The sequence below is a fragment of the Scomber japonicus genome, chromosome 14, assembly GCF_027409825.1.
Source record: "Scomber japonicus isolate fScoJap1 chromosome 14, fScoJap1.pri, whole genome shotgun sequence".
NCBI lineage: Eukaryota > Metazoa > Chordata > Actinopteri > Scombriformes > Scombridae > Scomber > Scomber japonicus.
The window spans coordinates 3,265,778-3,283,631 of record NC_070591.1 but is presented as its reverse complement, the minus strand read 5'-3'; the positions used below and the strand labels follow the sequence as shown (position 1 = coordinate 3,283,631).

Below are 17,854 nucleotides of genomic sequence, written 5' to 3'. Positions count from 1 at the left end.
GACAAGAATACTGCAAAGAAAGACAAAAAGTACTGCAAAGAAAGACAAAAATACTGCAAAGAAAGACTTTAAATCCTGCAAAAGGGTAAAACTGCAAAGAAACACAAGAATACTGCACATGAAGACAAAAATACTGCAAAAAAAGATAAAAATACTGCAAAGAAAGATTAAAAAACTGCAAAGAAAGACTTTTAAATACTGCAAAGAAAGACAAGAATACTGCAAAGAAAGACAAGAATACTGCAAAGAAAGATTTTAAATACTGCAAAAGGGTAAAACTGCAAAGAAACACAAGAATACTGCACATGAAGACAAAACACTGCAAAGAAAGATTAAAAAAACTGCAAAGAAAGACAAAAATACTGCAAAGAAAGACTTTTAAATACTGCAAAGAAAGACAAGAATACTGCAAAGAAAGACAAGAATACTGCAAAGAAAGATTTTAAATACTGCAAAAGGGTAAAACTGCAAAGAAACACAAGAATACTGCACATGAAGACAAAAATACTGCAAAAAAAGATAAAAATACTGCAAAGAAAAATAAAAAAATGCAAAAAAAATACAAAAATACTGCAAAGAAAGACAAAAATACTGCAAAGAAAGACAAAAAGTACTGCAAAGAAAGACTTTAAATACTGCAAAAGGGTAAAACTGCAAAGAAACACAAGAATACTGCACATGAAGACAAAAATACTGCAAAAAAAGATAAAAATACTGCAAAGAAAGATTAAAAAAACTGCAAAGAAAGACAAAAAGTACTGCAAAGAAAGACAAAAATACTGCAAAGAAAGACAAAAATACTGCAAAGAAAGACAAGAATACTGCAAATAAAGACTTTAAATACTGCAAAAGGGTAAAACTGCAAAGAAACACAAGAATACTACACATGAAGATAAAAAACTGCAAAGAAAGATAAAAATACTGCAAAGAAAGACAAGAATACTGCAAAGAAAGACAAAAAGTACTGCAAAGAAAGACAAAAAGTACTGCAAAGAAAGACAAAAAGTACTGCAAAGAAAGACAAAAATACTGCAAAGAAACACAAGAATACTGCACATGAAGACAAAAATACTGCAACAAAAGATAAAAATACTGCAAAGAAAGATTAAAAAAACTGCAAAGAAAGACAATAATACTGCAAAGAAAGATTAAAAAACTGCAAAGAAAGACTTTAAATACTGCAAAAGGGTAAAACTGCAAAGAAACACAAGAATACTGCACATGAAGACAAAAATACTGCAAAGAAAGACAAAAAGTACTGCAAATAAAGACAAAAATACTGCAAAGAAAGACAAAAATACTGCAAAGAAAGACTTGTTCCTGCAGGCTTTTGCCGGCTAAATGTGTGTTTTTGTCTGTGTTCTTGTTATTGTCAAGCGACCTTGGGTTTTATGAAAGGCGCTATACAAAATAAAGTTATTATTATTATTATTATTTAAATCCTGCAAAGAAAGACAAAAAGTACTGCAAAGAAAAACAAAAAGTACTGCAAAGAAAGACAAAAAGTACTGCAAAGAAAGACTTTTAAATACTGCAAAAGGGTAAAACTGCAAAGAAAGATAAAAATACTGCAAAGAAAGATTAAAAAAAATGCAAAAAAAGACAAAATACTGCAAAAAGGTAAGACAATCAAGGCCTTAAAAATGGTCTCACTGATTGACAGCGTTGAAATAAGACGCCCCCTGGTGGTTAATCTGTGAACTACATGTGTCTGATCATATACCTCAGGTTTTTAAAGTTAGAATATGTTTCATTTTTTCACTATTTTTTACTCTAAAACTGACTGAAACATTCAATCATTTATCAGAACAGTTGATTATTTCTCTGCTGATCACATAATCAGATTATTAACTAAATGTTTAAACTCTGATTTATTAGATTATAGAACGACAATATAATCCAATAACTCACAGTCTCCATGACAACATTACACATCTTTCAAAGCATGATGGGAACTATAGAGACATTAGTTAATTAATCTGTACTGAACTGTTTTATTGATCAATAAATTATTACAGATAATCTTTGAAGTTTAAATTCTCTCCAGCAGCTCAGATGTGATTTTTTTTTTTTACCATATAAACATCTTTTAGCTGTGATTCGTCAATAATCTTGTGGAATTTGAGACATTTTTTAAGTTTAAGACATTGCCCATTTTTCAGCTGTCAATCAAGCAGCGTGGTAGCCATGGTAACGGTGGTGGTAGCGGTGCAGCTGAGGTTAAAGCAGAGCGGTGACGGAGTGATGAGAGGAGGAGGAGGAAGGAGAGATGAAAGAGTGCAGGAGGAGAGATGAGTGATCCAGTCATCCAGAGGTAGCAGAGGACAGGAAACACTGTGTTGACCGATAGTCTGCCCCCCCCCACCCCCAAACCCCACAAAACCCCTTAACCCCCCCCCAAAACCCCTTAACCCCCCAAAAACCACTGCTGCTTCTTAACATCCTCCTCTTCTCTTCTCACCTTCATTTAAAGTTTTATTTATTAACGTAGAAAATGACACAAAGGTCCAAATAAAGTCTGAGCTGAGTCACTTCCTGTCTGTTCTGTTACTTGTAAAGAACCAGGTGCTGCTGAGACTATTTTGTTTGCAAGCTGAGAAAATCCTAAAATCCTGAAATCCGGAAAAAAGTCTTCATCTTATTTCTGATTAAACCTTTTTAATGTTCACATCTGCAAATATGACAAAAGCTAAGATAATGTCAAGTGTTCGTGAAGATAAAAGGTGCTGTGGGTTAGGGTTAGAAATGCTTCTTTTTGCAGCTTGTAGTGTGTCGGTGTCTGACAGTGTTTGATTGACAGCAGCTGGACGGTTACGATGTTGAACGAACTGTTTAATGTGCTGCAGCTGATCAGATCTAAACCGGTCGGTGTTTGGTGGCTCGTTCAACAAGCTGCAGGACGAGATGTTTGTTCATGTTCATGTCTGTAAGATAAGTTAGATAGAAGTTAGAGAAGTAGGAGACTTTAGCAGGAAAAGCTAATCTGGACTGTTTAGTATCAGGATGCAATCAGGCTCAGTGTGACCGTCACATTATCACTTCATGAAAGATTTGATTTACTGTGTTGAATTAAAGACTCAAGCTACAATATTTAATCAAAATAATGTTAAAAACTACTTTGTATTAACCAAAGACCTTCAAAAAAGGTTTATGCTAGACATGCACAACCACAAAAAAAGGTAGCAGGTGCTGAACCAAAAAACCAAATGTGTGCAAGCTAAAGAAACGTCTGCAGCTCCCAATGCAGGTAGATTTATATCCTACATAAATCTACCTGCATTGGGGGCTGCAGGGTCCAGGCTTTTTTCTTGCTTGAAATCAAAGAATTATATAAATAAATGTCTCTTGTTTCTTATAAAAGTAGAAAACATAAGTCATTTACAGAGCAGATATGTTCCTGCAGCAGACACAAGATGCTGTTTTATATCAGTCGGACTTTAAGTATTAACAACAGCTTGACTTCTCTCTCTGGTTCATGTGTGTTGTTATAAAAGTGTTTAAAGCTAATCTGAATGGACATGCAAAGTCAGGACATGGATAATATCTCACATATAAAGGAGCAACTTAATTGTACAACAGGAAAAGTGACAGTGAAGAATGAATGGATGTGTAAAGAATGAAAGAGATTAGAGTTGAAACTCAGGTCAGGTGAAGGTGTGAAAGAAGAGTTAATAAACTTGTTGAATGTTCAGATTCAGACAGTTTGACAACCAATCACTTTACTTTCACTGCAGCTGATTGATTTCATATTTGATTCATTATTTTAAGTATAAACAGATCTTCTTCCTCTCTGGCTGCTGCTGTTTTCTTTCTGCTTTTTGAACACTCATCCATGCAGCCTCTTTAGTCCTGACCTCGGCCTCCCCGCCTCCTGCTGTGGTATCCCAGAGGCCCCCGGGGCACCAGCCTCCTTCTTCCCCTCCAGCCCCACCTCCACAGGAAAGCCCCCAGACTGCCGCCAAATACCTCCACAGATTCTTCCCCCGGCTCAGATGCGGCGAGAGGCCCCTCACGGCTTCACCTCACTCCCACCGCAGGCCTCGGAAATACCTGAGATCCCTGAGAGCTGCAGGCGCTTATCTGCTCTGAAACTCACTGATCTTCACTTTCTGGTTTACATCACAACAGAGCAGAGTTTCACACCAAGATCTAATCTAGAATAGTTGTTAAAGTAAAAGTACTGCAGTACTATGAGTAATGTAGTATGCAGTATTACAGTAAAAGTACTGCAGTATTATAGTGATGTAGTATGCAGTATTACAGTAAAAGTACTGCAGTATTATAGTGGTGTAGTATGCAGTATTACAGTAAAAGTACTGCAGTATTATAGTGATGTAGTATGCAGTATTACAGTAAAAGTACTGCAGTATTATAGTGATGTAGTATGCAGTATTACAGTAAAAGTACTGCAGTATTATAGTGATGTAGTATGCAGTATTACAGTAAAAGTACTGCAGTATTATAGTGATGTAGTATGCAGTATTACAGTAAAAGTACTGCAGTATTATAGTGATGTAGTATGCAGTATTACAGTAAAAGTAGTGATATATTATTATATATGACATCATTAGATTATTAATAGTGAAGCATCAGTGTTAGAGCAGCATGTTACTGTTGTAGCTGCTGGAGGTGGAGCTAGTTTACACTACTTTATATACAGTTAGCTAGTTTACACTACTTTATATACAGTTAGCTAGTTTATACTACTTTATATACAGTTAGCTAGTTTATACTACTTTATATACGGTTAGCTAGTTTATACTACTTTATATACAGTTAGCTAGTTTATACTACTTTATATACAGTTAGCTAGTTTATACTACTTTATATACAGTTAGCTAGTTTATACTACTTTATATACAGTTAACTAGTTTATACTACTTTATATACAGTTAGCTAGTTTACACTACTTTATATACAGTTAGCTAGTTTACACTACTTTATATACAGTTTGCTAGTTTATACTACTTTATATACAGTTAGCTAGTTTACACTACTTTATATACAGTTAGCTAGTTTATACTACTTTATATACAGTTAGCTAGTTTACACTACTTTATATACAGTTAACTAGTTTACACTACTTTATATACAGTTAACTAGTTTATACTACTTTATATACAGTTAGCTAGTTTACACTACTTTATATACAGTTTGCTAGTTTATACTACTTTATATACAGTTAGCTAGTTTATACTACTTTATATACAGTTAGTTAGTTTACACTACTTTATATACAGTTAGCTAGTTTACTACTTTATATACAGTTAGCTAGTTTATACTACTTTATATACAGTTAGCTAGTTTATACTACTTTATATACAGTTAGTTAGTTTACACTACTTTATATACAGTTAGCTAGTTTATACTACTTTATATACAGTTAGCTAGTTTATACTACTTTATATACAGTTAGCTAGTTTATACTACTTTATATACAGTTAGCTAGTTTACACTACTTTATATACAGTTAGCTAGTTTATACTACTTTATATACAGTTAGCTAGTTTATACTACTTTATATACAGTTAGCTAGTTTACACTACTTTATATACAGTTAGCTAGTTTATACTACTTTATATACAGTTAGTTAGTTTACACTACTTTATATACAGTTAGCTAGTTTAGTCCAGTGGATCCCAACCTAGGGGTGGGGCCCCTCCAAAGGGTCAGCAGATAAATGTGAGGGCTGCTGAGATGATTAATGGGAAAGAAGAAAAAACAAAGTTCTGATTCACAAATGTGTTTTCAGTTTTTGGACTTTTTCTCTAATCTTTGATTTTTGCTGAAATATTGGATCATTTGAACATTTATTGAAATGAAAGCATGTGAGAAGTTTAGAGGGAAGAATCAGTATTTGGTGGAGCTGTTAACAACTCATAGACATCTGAAATGTGAGCCGACTACACACTGCTGACTGGTTTCATCTTTAACAATGTGTTGTATTTTAAAAGCTTGTTATATTTTCCATTGTGTCAAATCTGCATCTGGAAAGTAACTAAAGCTGTTAAATAAATGTAGTGGAGTAGAAAGTACCTCACATGGAAATACTACAGTGAAGTACTAGTACCTCAATCTGTACTACAATAAAGTACAAGTACCTCAAACTGTACTACAGTGAAGTACAAGTACCTCAAACTGTACTACAATAAAGTACAAGTACCTCAAACAGTACTACAGTAAAGTACAAGTACCTCTAACTGTACTACAGTAAAGTACAAGTACCTCAAACTGTACTACAGTATAGTAAAAGTACCTCAAACTGTACTACAGTAAAGTACTAGTACCTCTAACTGTACTACAGTAAAGTACTAGTACCTCAAACTGTACTACAGTGAAGTACAAGTACCTCAAACTGTACTACAGTATAGTAAAAGTACCTCAAACTGTACTACAATAAAGTACAAGTACCTCAAACAGTACTACAGTAAAGTACTAGTACCTCTAACTGTACTACAGTAAAGTACTAGTACCTCAAACTGTACTACAGTGAAGTACAAGTACCTCAAACTGTACTACAGTATAGTAAAAGTACCTCAAACTGTACTGCAGTAAAGTACTAGTACCTCAAACTGTACTACAGTAAAGTACTAGTACCTCTAACTGTATTACAGTAAAGTACTAGTACCTCTAACTGTACTACAGTAAAGCACAAGTACCTCAAACTGCTCCATTGAGGTTTTAAACTTCCTGTAATCAGCTGATCAGGTTTATTGAATGTTTTAAGAGTAAAAGTTGATAATTAATCTAAAAGAAAACATCATCATTGGATTTATAATATTTCCAGCCTGGTTAAAATCTCTCAAAGTGATTATTGTTCTGGGTGAAATTGCTTCACTGAATATTCATATTATAAAAAGTCAGACTACATTTATAGAACAGTTTAACTTCCTCATGTCAGAGCTGATAAACTGAGCTGGAGGAGAAAAAGAAGAAAAGATCAAATCTGGTGTTTAGACGCCACCTGCTGGTCTGAACAGAGAAGTGCACATAAATTAAATCATAAATACATTTCAGTCTTTACATTAAATCTTTATAGGACACTCATTGAAAGGAAGGGAGGGAGGGAGGGAGGAAGGAAGGGAGGGAGGAAAGAAGGAAGGAAGGAAGGAAGGAGGGAGGAAGGAAGGAAAAGAAGGAAGGACGGAGGAAAGAAGATGGGGGGAAGGAAGGAAGGAAGGATGGAAGGAAGGAGGGAGGAAGGAAAAGAAGGAAGGACGGAGGAAAGAAGGAAGGAAGGAAGGACGGACGGAGGAAAGAAAGAGAGAAGGAGGGAAGGGAGGAAGGGAAGAAAGAAGGAAGGAAGGAAGAAGAAAGGGGGATGGAGGAAGGAAAGAAGGAAGGGAGGAGAGAAGGAGGGAGGGAGGAAGAACAGATAGAAGGAAGGAAAGGATGGAAGGAAGGACGGAGGAAGGAAAGAAAGAAGGGAGGAGAAAAGGAGGGAGGGAGGAAGAACAGATAGAAGGAAGGAAAGGAAGGAAGGACGGAGGAAGGAAGGAAAGAAAGAAGGGAGGAGAAAAGGAGGGAGGGAGGAAGGACAGATGGAAGGAAAGAAAGGAAGGAAGGAGGGACGGAGGAAATAAGGAACGAGGGAGGGAGAAAGGAAAAGAGGAAGGGAAGAAAGAAGGCAGGGAGGAAGGAAAGGAAGGAAGGAAGGAAGGAAGGAAGGAAGGATATTTTGGGATATTTACAGAAGTTACCAAATATAATTATTTGCCCAATAAAGGGTTAAATCCTCTTTTCATGTCGGTAAAAATGATTCAAAGAACACAGAAGTCATTTTTGCTGAGATATTTATTTACACATTTAACTAGTAGTGGCCATTATATGAAAAGAAAGAACTTTTTTTTTATTACTTTTTTATTATTATTATTTTTTTTTTTTTACAGTTTTTTTTATTTACATCACCTGTAAGGCATTATGAAAAAAACTGTACATTAAAATTTTGACAAAGGAGAAAAAAACAAAAACACTTAAACAATTAAAAACACACACAAGAAAAAAAAAAAAACAACAACTTTAAAGAGCTAAAAATGAATTTACATGAAAGTATAAAATAACAAACGGAGAGCGACGATAAATAAAAATGAATACATGGAACAAAAAAACCAAGAGGGAAATATCACGTTAATCCATCTTCCCTCTCTCTGAATGTGTCTTTAAAATTATCTTGAATGTGTTTTATTAATTATCTGGAGTGAGAATAGACGAAGGAGAGGATTCTGGTTAACGTCACTTTCAAAATAAGAGCATATTGCACTTTTAATTTTTCAGTTTGAAGTGTGTAAAACAACAATACCTTTTAATTTCAACACATCTGTGAGTCTTATTGAGTCTTATTGAGGATTAGGAATCATTTTAGCTTGAATGATAAAATGATGATTATCGACCTCAGATGAAGAGAAACGTGTATTTTATGTTTCATCTCCAGTTTCTCATCAATGTAAGAAACATTTCAGCTTCCACATTAACCCTTAAACAGGCAGGAGTGGAAAATTAGATGTAAAAAATCCTTACTAGTTATGTCATTTGCACCTAAAGTAAGGAAGAAAGGAAGGAAAGAAGGAAGGAAGGAAGGAAAGGAAGGACAGGAGGGAAGAAGGAAGGAAAGGAGGGAGGAAGGGAAGCAAGGGAGGAAGAAGGAAGGAAAGGAAGGAGGGAGGAAGGAAGTAAGGAAGGAAAGGAGGGAGGAAGGGAGAAGGAAGGAAGAAAGAAAGGAAGGAAGAAAGAAAGGAAGGACAGATGAAGAAAGGAAGGAAGGAAGGACAGATGAAGGAAGGAAGAAAGGAAGGACAGATGAAGGAAGGAAGAAAGGCCAGAAGGAGGGAACATTTATCCTAACAGCTGAACTTAGATCTGAGGAAGGAAGGAAGGACAGATGAAGGAAGGAAGGAAGGACAGATGAAGGAAGGAAGGAAGGAAGGAAGGACAGAGGAAGGAAGGAAGGAAGGACAGAGGAAGGACCCGGGAGGACAACAGGAAGGGTAAAGAGTCTGTATCTCCTGGTGCACGTCGTCTGTTTAACGGTTAAAACAGAGAAACTTTCATTGTTAGATAATAGTTTATATATTAAAACACATCAAAAAAACATCTGCAGGATCTTACAAAAATATCTTTAAAGGATCATTCTGCTGATTTTTCTTTATTTTTCGGCTCCAAACCATCAATAAACTGATTTACTAACAAATATTAAAATCTGATATATGTGTTATTCTTTACTGTCTTATATTATAAATGTCAAGAGGAACTGAAAACATCATCACTGTTATTAGTCTTTCACAAATTAACGTGACCAGACCCTTCAAAATAAGATGTTTTCAATCGTTTTTGGACAATAAAAGACAGAATAAGATCCATCAGACTTTGAATACACACATTATACTTGTTAGTAGATCGGTTCATTGTTGGTTTGGATCTAAAACATAAAGAAAAATGTAGAAGAATCAGCAGAATTGATCCTTTAAAGATATTTTTGTGTGAAGCTGAAACGTTTCTTACATTGATGAGAAACTGGAAATGAGCACAGATGAATTAATTTCAGTGTGAAGCCTGTTTTTTATCATCTTTGGTCAATAATCATCATCAGTGTCATTGCCACTCACACAATCTGATCAAAAACCACATAAAACATCTGCTGTTTTTATATATTCAGAGCTAAAATGACTCCTAATCCTCAAGAAAATTGTTGGTTTGGATCCAAAAATGAGAAAACAATCACTTCCTTCTTCTTAAAAGCCCTTTTTAAATATTCTCCATTTATTAGTCTCTGAAGAAATGAAGGCAAAATATTTCTGAATGACGAATTTCAGGAGAAAATAAAGCACCAGTGAAAAGTTTGGACACACATTTACATCAATGAGGAAGTGTGTCCAAACTTTTGACTGGTCCTTAAATGTAATAGTCTGAGGACATTTGGTGATTTTCTAAACTTAGTATTGAAGCCTAAAAGTTGAGCTCAGCTGTAAAAAACTGTTGATGGAGCTTTAATAAACCTTTGCTGTAAAGTTTCAACCAATCAATCAAATATCAAACTCACAGATGTATAAAGGAAATAAAGCACCAGTCAAAAGTTTGGACACACTTTCCCATTTACATCAATGAGGAAGTGTGTCCAAACTTTTGACTGGAGCTGTCCTTATAAAATATTAAATATAATAGTCTGAGGACATTTTCTAGACTTACGATTGAAGCCTAAAAGTTGAGCTCAGCTGTAAAAACCAGTTAATGGAGCTTTAATAAACCTGTGCTGTAAAGTTTCAATCAATCAATCAATCAATCATCAAACTCACAGAAGTGTTGAAAAAGAAGAATTGACTTAAACTCCTCCGCTTGTTTCGGAGTCACCGAGGCTTGAAACAGACTTTAAATTGCATTAATTGAGACGCTTGTAATTCATTAACAGTACTCGGTATAATTAGTGTACCTGTAAAACACGACTGCAAAGTGTTCAAAGTGCACTTTTTCTTTCTTTCTTTTCTTTTTGAAATAATCTTGGGTCGTGTTTGAAGTGTTGTTGAAGTTTGAACCAGCGTTGAGTTTGATGTGATAAAGTGTCCGTTAGTCAGTAATACTGTGAGATTTAACTTTATACCTTCAGTTATTATCGTCTCTTAATGTCAAAGTGCTTCGTTAACACTTTGAAGTTTTTATCGTCTTCTTCTAACTTCCCTTAAAACGTACGTGTGTGTGTGTGTGTGTGTGTGTGTGTGTGTGTGTGTGTGTGTCTTTTAGTGTAAATTAGGAAACATTTTATTAAAGTAGTTTACGGGGAACACACTCATTTTATATTTCAACGAACCATCTGGTAATAAATACGAACAAATGTTGACTTCTGCCTCCCCAAAAAAAAAACACTGATTCATTACAGCTAAGAGTTTGTTAGTGACGCAGGAAAACTCACCAGAGAAGAAGAAGAAGCAACGCGGTCGACTGGAAAAACCGACTTTTAACCGTTTCTTATCGACTAATTTCCATTTTAAGAGCAGCGACGGGATCTGAGTCGAACTAATCAACAACTTTTTGATTGCTGACGTCATTGCTCGTTGTCTTCTGGTTGGTTTAGACATTAGAGAAGAAGAAGAAGAAGTAGAAGAAGGAGGAGGAGAAGAAGGAGAAGAAAAAGAAGATGAAGGAGAAGAAAAAGAAGATGAAGGAGAAGAAGAAGGAGGAGGAGGAGAAGAAGAAGAAGAAGAAGAAGGAGGAGGAGAAGGAGAAGAAGGGGAAGAAAAAGAAGAAGATGAAGAAGAAGAAGGAGATGAAGAAGAAGGAGAAGAAGAAGAAGAAGAAGGAGAAGAAGAAGAAGAAGAAGAAGAAGGAGATGAAGAAGAAGGAGAAGAAGAAGAAGAAGAAGAAGAAGAAAAAGGAGAAGAAGAAGGAGGAGGAGGAGAAGAAGAAGAAGAAGGAGGAGAAGAAGAAGAAGAAGAAGAAAAAGGAGATGGAGATGAAGAAGAAGAAGAAGTAGAAGAAGAAGTAGAAGAAGAAGAAGAAGAAGAAGACGTAGAAGAAGAAGAAGAAGAAGAAGAAGAAGAAGAAGAAGAAGAGATGAATCTGTGCTGCAGAGTAAACCAGCTCTGTTACTGAGGAGGCTAAAGGGTTTCATTTCATAAGTATGTTTTAATTAGCGTTTAATCACCTGGATATAAATAAAAGTCGTGTTTTCGTTGCTCTACAATCAACCGTTCGTATCTACAGACGGACTTTGGCACCATCGTCGGTTCTTCTACGGCTGTTTTAAGTTTATTTCCAAACTCCAACACACCTGATCCTCATCATTAATCAAGCAGCTGAAGTTAACCAGTAGACTCAGGTGTGTTTGAAGTGGAGAGAAATCTAAAACATGCAGGACAGGAGCTTGGAAGAGGAAGAGGAAGAGAGGGGGAATTAAATGAAAATTGGTGTAATCTGCAACTTCACCACTAGATGGCACTAAATCCCCAAACTCTGCTCGTTTAAACCAAGAAATGATGCGTTTGAGGTCCTGTTGGACATAAATACAGTTTATATCACATGATCCTAATATGACTCGTTCCTCTATTTAATAAGGAATCATGTTTATAATGTACAGATCATGAGTTAGTCGTAGTTTCCATCTCTCATTCGGCATGCCGATAATCTGATACCAGCTTCACGTTTCCTTTTCATTTGCATGAAACACAAAAATAAGGCTCAATTTTTAAAATGAATTATGCATTTTGATGATTTCGTGCTCAAACTGAAGCTAAATTTTAATCTTCATGGTTTAACAGTCGACGGAAAAGAATCGAGAGATGAGAACTAGTGTTTCCCCTTCAAAATAAAAGCACATAAATAACTTGTCTCTGGTGAGTTTTTGAGTTTGGTCCTCGTGTTTTCAGTTTTCAGGCCTGCTCGTTGGAAAATATTGATCTCCAGTAGTGTGTGTGTGTGTGTGTGTGTGTGTGTGTGTGTGTGTGTCTCAATGGGAGGTGCGGATGTGACGCTTACATTAATAAAGTTTTACGCAAATAAAAAAAAAAAAAAATGAAAGGAGTGTTTAAACATAGAGAGGTGAGGAAGTAAAGCACTTTGACGTCCTGTTTCTAAAAGGATCAGATGGATTTCTAAGCACAAGGAGACGAACCTCCATCTTCATCTTTGTTGCTTGTTTGCACTTTCGTACTTTTTCGGAGTGCGAGAATCAACTCGTGTAGGTCGGAGGTTGACGTATAATAATAATCATCATCATCATCATCATCATCATCATCAGCAGCAGACTTTTAGACGCTTAGAAGCCGAGTCCCCCCCAAAAAAAACCAAAACCCAAACACACACTTATCCTAACGCTGGTTTTTGAGGCTGGAAAAATAAAGTTTACTCACATCTGTATAAAAGTATAATATGGTCCGTTAATGCTGCATGTCGAGGGAAAAACTACGACTTAAAAAAATGACAGGAAGTAGATGTCTGAGGGGGTTTTTCATCTTAAAGGCTTCATTTGTTGAACACTACTGTAAGGAGAAGAGTGTAGTTTGGGATTTAAGACCAGCAGATCTCAGTTTAGTGTGTTACAGGAGGCGGATTCACGTAGTTTCATATATAATAATAATAATAATAATAATGATAATAACAGCTGTTAGCGTCTGTCTGCTATGATGTCATCGTCTGCTGTGATGTCATCGTTAACCCTTACAGTACTTATGACCTCCTCCTCACATGGACTGCTTTTAAGTTCACGTCGAGCAACAAAATATATATATATATGTATAAAGAGCTCGGAGTTAGAGTGTAAAGTTGTGGTTTCTCCTACGCTCTGATGTGCCAGTGAAGTACACACAGCAGCAGTTTGTCACGGTTGTTAAAGTCAAGTATATACGAGTAGATTTTTAACTCTTTCGGGGCATTTTTTTACTCCTTGGGATGAAAAAACTTGAACATGTGCAGATGTTTGATTTTTTTGTTAAGTTTTTAGAGTTTTTAGATCTGCTGCTGAAAATCTCGACTTGCTGCAAAGACTTAAAAAAAAAAAAGAAAAAAGAAAAAAAAGCTTCATTCTCAAGCATAAACTAGTAAAGCTAAAAGCCAAGGCAGTGTTGTTCCTGCGATTATTCTGCCTACGCGTTTCTAATCAGCTCCGACCGACAAACTAACAAACTCACTGTAATGCCCCCTGTTGATTCAGTCTGACGTCGCACCCCGCTGGCCGACCAGAGTACTGCGCCTCCTGAAAGCCAGTGTTATAATGACGGAGCTTCAGTGCTGCATATTTATATTTATATATAGATAGAGATCATATAAAGTGCTCTAAGAGGAATCCCAGGAACACTGATTGAAAGCTGCGGTGGCCCCCCCCCCAACACACACACACACACACACACACACACACACACACAGTACACACACACACACCTCTTCATTTACCGTGTCGGCTCTCTGTGGTTCCACAATCATTGCTTTTTAAGGGTTAATTTTGAGCTTTTTTTTAAGAAGCTGGTGAATAAAACAAGCCTCAGCCTAAATAACTGGCATCAATAATTCAACTTCCTCCACCAAACATTCATCTGAAAACAGAAACAATCAGTCGGGTAGCTACGAGTTTTTTTTACGTCCAACATTCACTAAATTTTCCTGCTCAGAGAAAAAAAACAAAACGGTTTAACTCGTTATATTTACGGGAATTTAAACGACTTAATCACGCGAGTTAAGGAGGAGTGGAATAATATCTGCTTCCCTGTTTAAAAAACAAAAAAACACATCAAAATCACTGATGAGATTATTATTATTAATATTTTTGACTTTCTCAGTTATTGATTAGAAATACGACATCGTACAAAAAAAAAAAAAAAAAAAAATCTCAAAATGTTCCCGTTTTTTTTTTTTTTTTTTTTTTAAAGAATCACTTCAACCCAAACTCACATGTTTCATCTCCTTCTTTCTGGTTTTTCATGTTTTTTTCTTTCTTAACCGACTTTAACAGCTACGAGGCCGCCCCGCCCCCCAACCCCTCCCATTCCCCCATGCTCGTTGCATCGTGCAGATTCTCAGTAACTGTTTTTTTCTTTTCAAGCTTTTTCAAAATAAGAGCAGAAAAAATTATTAATAATATTGTGAAATCCCCGCCCACCCTCCCAAAAAAAAAAAAAAAAAAAAAACCCATAAAGACCGACATTAATTCATCATAATTCGTCTTTTAGAAGAAGAAGAAAAAAAAAAACCCCATTAGCACCGAATATTAGAAGTAAGAGTCCGTAGAGAATTACACACAGGGCCAAACGCTCGATGTGGAGGCAAGAGGCGTTTCATTGTTTTAATCTGCTAAAACAAACAATGACGATGACCCCCCCCACCCCCCCCACCTCCCACTCCCCCACACTCTCCACCCCCCCCACCCGAAATACTGACAGTTTGGCGTTAACCCACCACTTGTTTCCCGCTCTGGTCCCAACGCAGATTTCTCGGCTCCAAAACGTCTTCGAGCTTCGCAGCTAAAAACTCTTCAGAGGTTTAGAGAGTTTAACTCCACAGCTGGACCCTCCGAGGGGGGGGGGGGGGGGTTGGTTGGGAAGGGGGGGGGTGGGGCTCGGCGTTTTACCTCCTGGAGTCTGCCTCGTGGCGTTGAGCGGTTAGTTTAGTTTGGAGGCGGTTTAGAGTTTAGAGTTTTTAACGTTAGCTTCTCAGAGCAGGGCTGCTGTTTTTATCCGTCTCTCTGTTTCCGTCTTTCATCGACGCAGAAAACACCTGAAAGAGAAAAGAAGACGTTTAAAAGTTCATATATTAACTTCTTTCCTTCCTTCCTCCCTTCCTCTTTTCCTTTCTCCCTCCCTCCTTCCTTCCTTCTTTCCTTCTTTCCTCCGTCCTACATTCCTTCCTTCCTCCCTCCCTCCCTCCCTCCCTCCTTCCTTCCTTCTTTCCTTCGTTCCTCCGTCCTACCTTCCTTCCTTCCTTCCTCCCTCCCTCCCTCCTTCTCTCTTTCTTTCCTCGGTCCTTCTTTCCTTCCTCCATCCCCCTTCCTTCCTTCCTCCCTCCTTCTCTCTTTCTTTCCTCCCCCCTACCTTCTTTCCTTCCTTCCTTCCTCCCTTCCTTCTTTCCTCGGTCCTTCTTTCCTTCCCTTCCTACCTTCCTTCCTCCCTCCTTCTCTCTTTCTTTCTTCCCCCCTACCTTCCTCCCTTCCTTCTTTCCTCGATCCTTCTTTCCTTCCCTTCCTTCTTTCCTTCCTCCCTCCTTCTCTCTTTCTTTCCTCCCTTCCTCCCTTCCTTCTTTCCTCGGTCCTTCTTTCCTTCCTTCATCCCCCTTCCTTCCTTCCTCCTTCTCCCTTTCTTTCCTCCCCCCTACCTTCTTCCCTTCCTTCTTTCCTCGATGCTTCTTTCCGTCCTCCATCCCCCTTCCTACCTTCCTCCCTTCCTTCTTTCCTCAGTCCTTCTTTCCTTCCTCCCTCCCTCCCTCCTTCTCTATTTCTTTCCTCCCCCTACCTTCTTCCCTTCCCTTCCTTCTTTCCCTCCTCCCTTCCTACCTTCTTCCCTTCCTTCTTTCCTGGATCCTTCTTTCCTACCCTTCCTTCCTTCCTCCCTCCCTCCCTCCCTCCTTCTCTCTTTCTTTCCTCCCTCCCTCCCTACCTCCCTTCTTCCTCCCTCCCTTCCTTTCCTTGACTCGAGGACAACAGGAGGGTTAATGTGGTTCACAGAGCAGAGGACTGACCTGAGCCCAGCGGCGGTTCCTGCTGACCATGTGTGTGTTTGCCATGGCGGTGAACAGCGTGTGAGACTGCAGATCTTCAGGCAGACGTGTGAGGAACTGAGCGATGTGGATGAAGTCCATCTGCAGCAGGACGTCTTCGTACAGACGCAGGATGCCCAAACCCGTCCGGAACAAACTCTCCTCTCCGTCACGACAGAAGACGTCCCAGACACGGCAGGCCATGTCCAGAGGAAGAGACTTACTGTAGAGAGTGAAGATCCTGAAGAGACGACAAAATAAAAGCATGGGTTTATGATTAAGATTAAACTCCATTTAGTTAGATGTCTTTAGTGTGGATCAATAAAGTATCTATTCATCTCTGACAAGACTTTAATTAAATCATCTTCCTTTGACTTTATTTCCATCTTTTAATCTTTGCAGTTCCTTGTGTGCATCAAGGTTTTAATTCTGTATCACTTTGTTTGTGAATCAGAAATATAAAAGATCATTTCAGGAAACTGGTTTCAATATAATGTTGGGACTGTAGTGACTTTCAACAGAAATAAGATACACTTGCTTTATATCTTTAGATTGGTTGGATCTTTTTATTTAAAGTTTGACATATTAAAGTTCTCCTTCACACAGGTACAGAACAAGATTATTCACGTTGTTCATTTCAGATTCAAACACCACCTCATCATTTCCTGCACGACAGCGCCACACAGTGTTCAAAGTGAGAACTGCATGTGTTTATAATCACACAGGATAAAATAAAACTAATAAAAGAACTTCATTAAGGCTCCAATATTACATATATATATATATATATATATATATATATATAGGACTAATATATAATAGATCATCGCTGAGACTCACCAGTCGATGAGATAAAGGTCAGGGGTCAAACTGTTGGTTTGGAAATGACTGAAGAGACGAGGAAGATTCTCCTCAAAGAAAACCTCAAATACTGCAAAATACTTCAACATCTGAGAGAGAGAGAGAGAGAGAGAGACAGAGAGAGAGAGAGAGAGAGAGAGGGAGAGGGAGAGGGAGACAGAGAGAGACAGAGAGAGAGAGAGAGAGACAGAGAGACAGAGAGGGAGAGGGAGACAGAGAGAGAGAGAGAGAGAGAGAGAGAGAGAGAGGGAGAGGGAGACAGAGAGAGAGACGGAGAGAGAGAGAGAGAGGGAGACAGAGAGAGACAGAGAGAGGGAGAGAGAGAGGGAGAGAGGGAGGGAGAGAGAGATGGAGAGAGAGAGAGAGGGAGAGGGAGACAGAGAGAGAGAGAGAGAGAGAGAGAGAGAGGGAGAGGAGAAAGAGAGGGAGAGGAGAGAGAGACGGAGAGAGAGAGAGACGGAGAGACAGAGAGAGAGAGAGAGAGAGAGAGATGGAGAGAGAGAGAGGGAGAGGAGAAGATGTTAAAGCACTGAGAAAATCAGACAATAACAGAACAACTTATACCTGAGTGAAATGGCCTTGTGTGTGTGTGTGTGTGTGTGTGTGTGTGTGTGTGTGTGTGTGTGTGTGTGTGTGTGTGTGTGTGTATGTGTGTGTGTGTGTGTGTGTGTGTGTGTGTGTGTGTTGTACCAGTTCATGGTCCACTCTAAAGAAAGCCATCTGACAGGGTTTATTTAGCAGGTTGGCGAAGGTGATGAAGGCTTCAGCTTCCTCCAGGTTGAGGATGAGCACAGCAGCGATGAAGGACATACCCTGGACCTGAAAC

General features: G+C 37.9%; 1 protein-coding gene across 1 annotated transcript in view; it reads right to left on the bottom strand.

The window, feature by feature from the left end:
* Nucleotides 1-15,042: 15,042 nt before the first annotated feature.
* The window catches only part of LOC128373265 (TBC1 domain family member 12-like), a 25,766-nt gene continuing 22,954 nt past the window's right edge, over nt 15,043-17,854 (bottom strand). The window contains 4 exon segments of the mRNA XM_053333556.1: nt 15,043-15,192; nt 16,150-16,408; nt 17,008-17,117; nt 17,719-17,847. Of these exon segments, the coding sequence (XP_053189531.1) occupies nt 15,121-15,192; nt 16,150-16,408; nt 17,008-17,117; nt 17,719-17,847 (570 nt within the window). The 3' untranslated portion in view covers nt 15,043-15,120.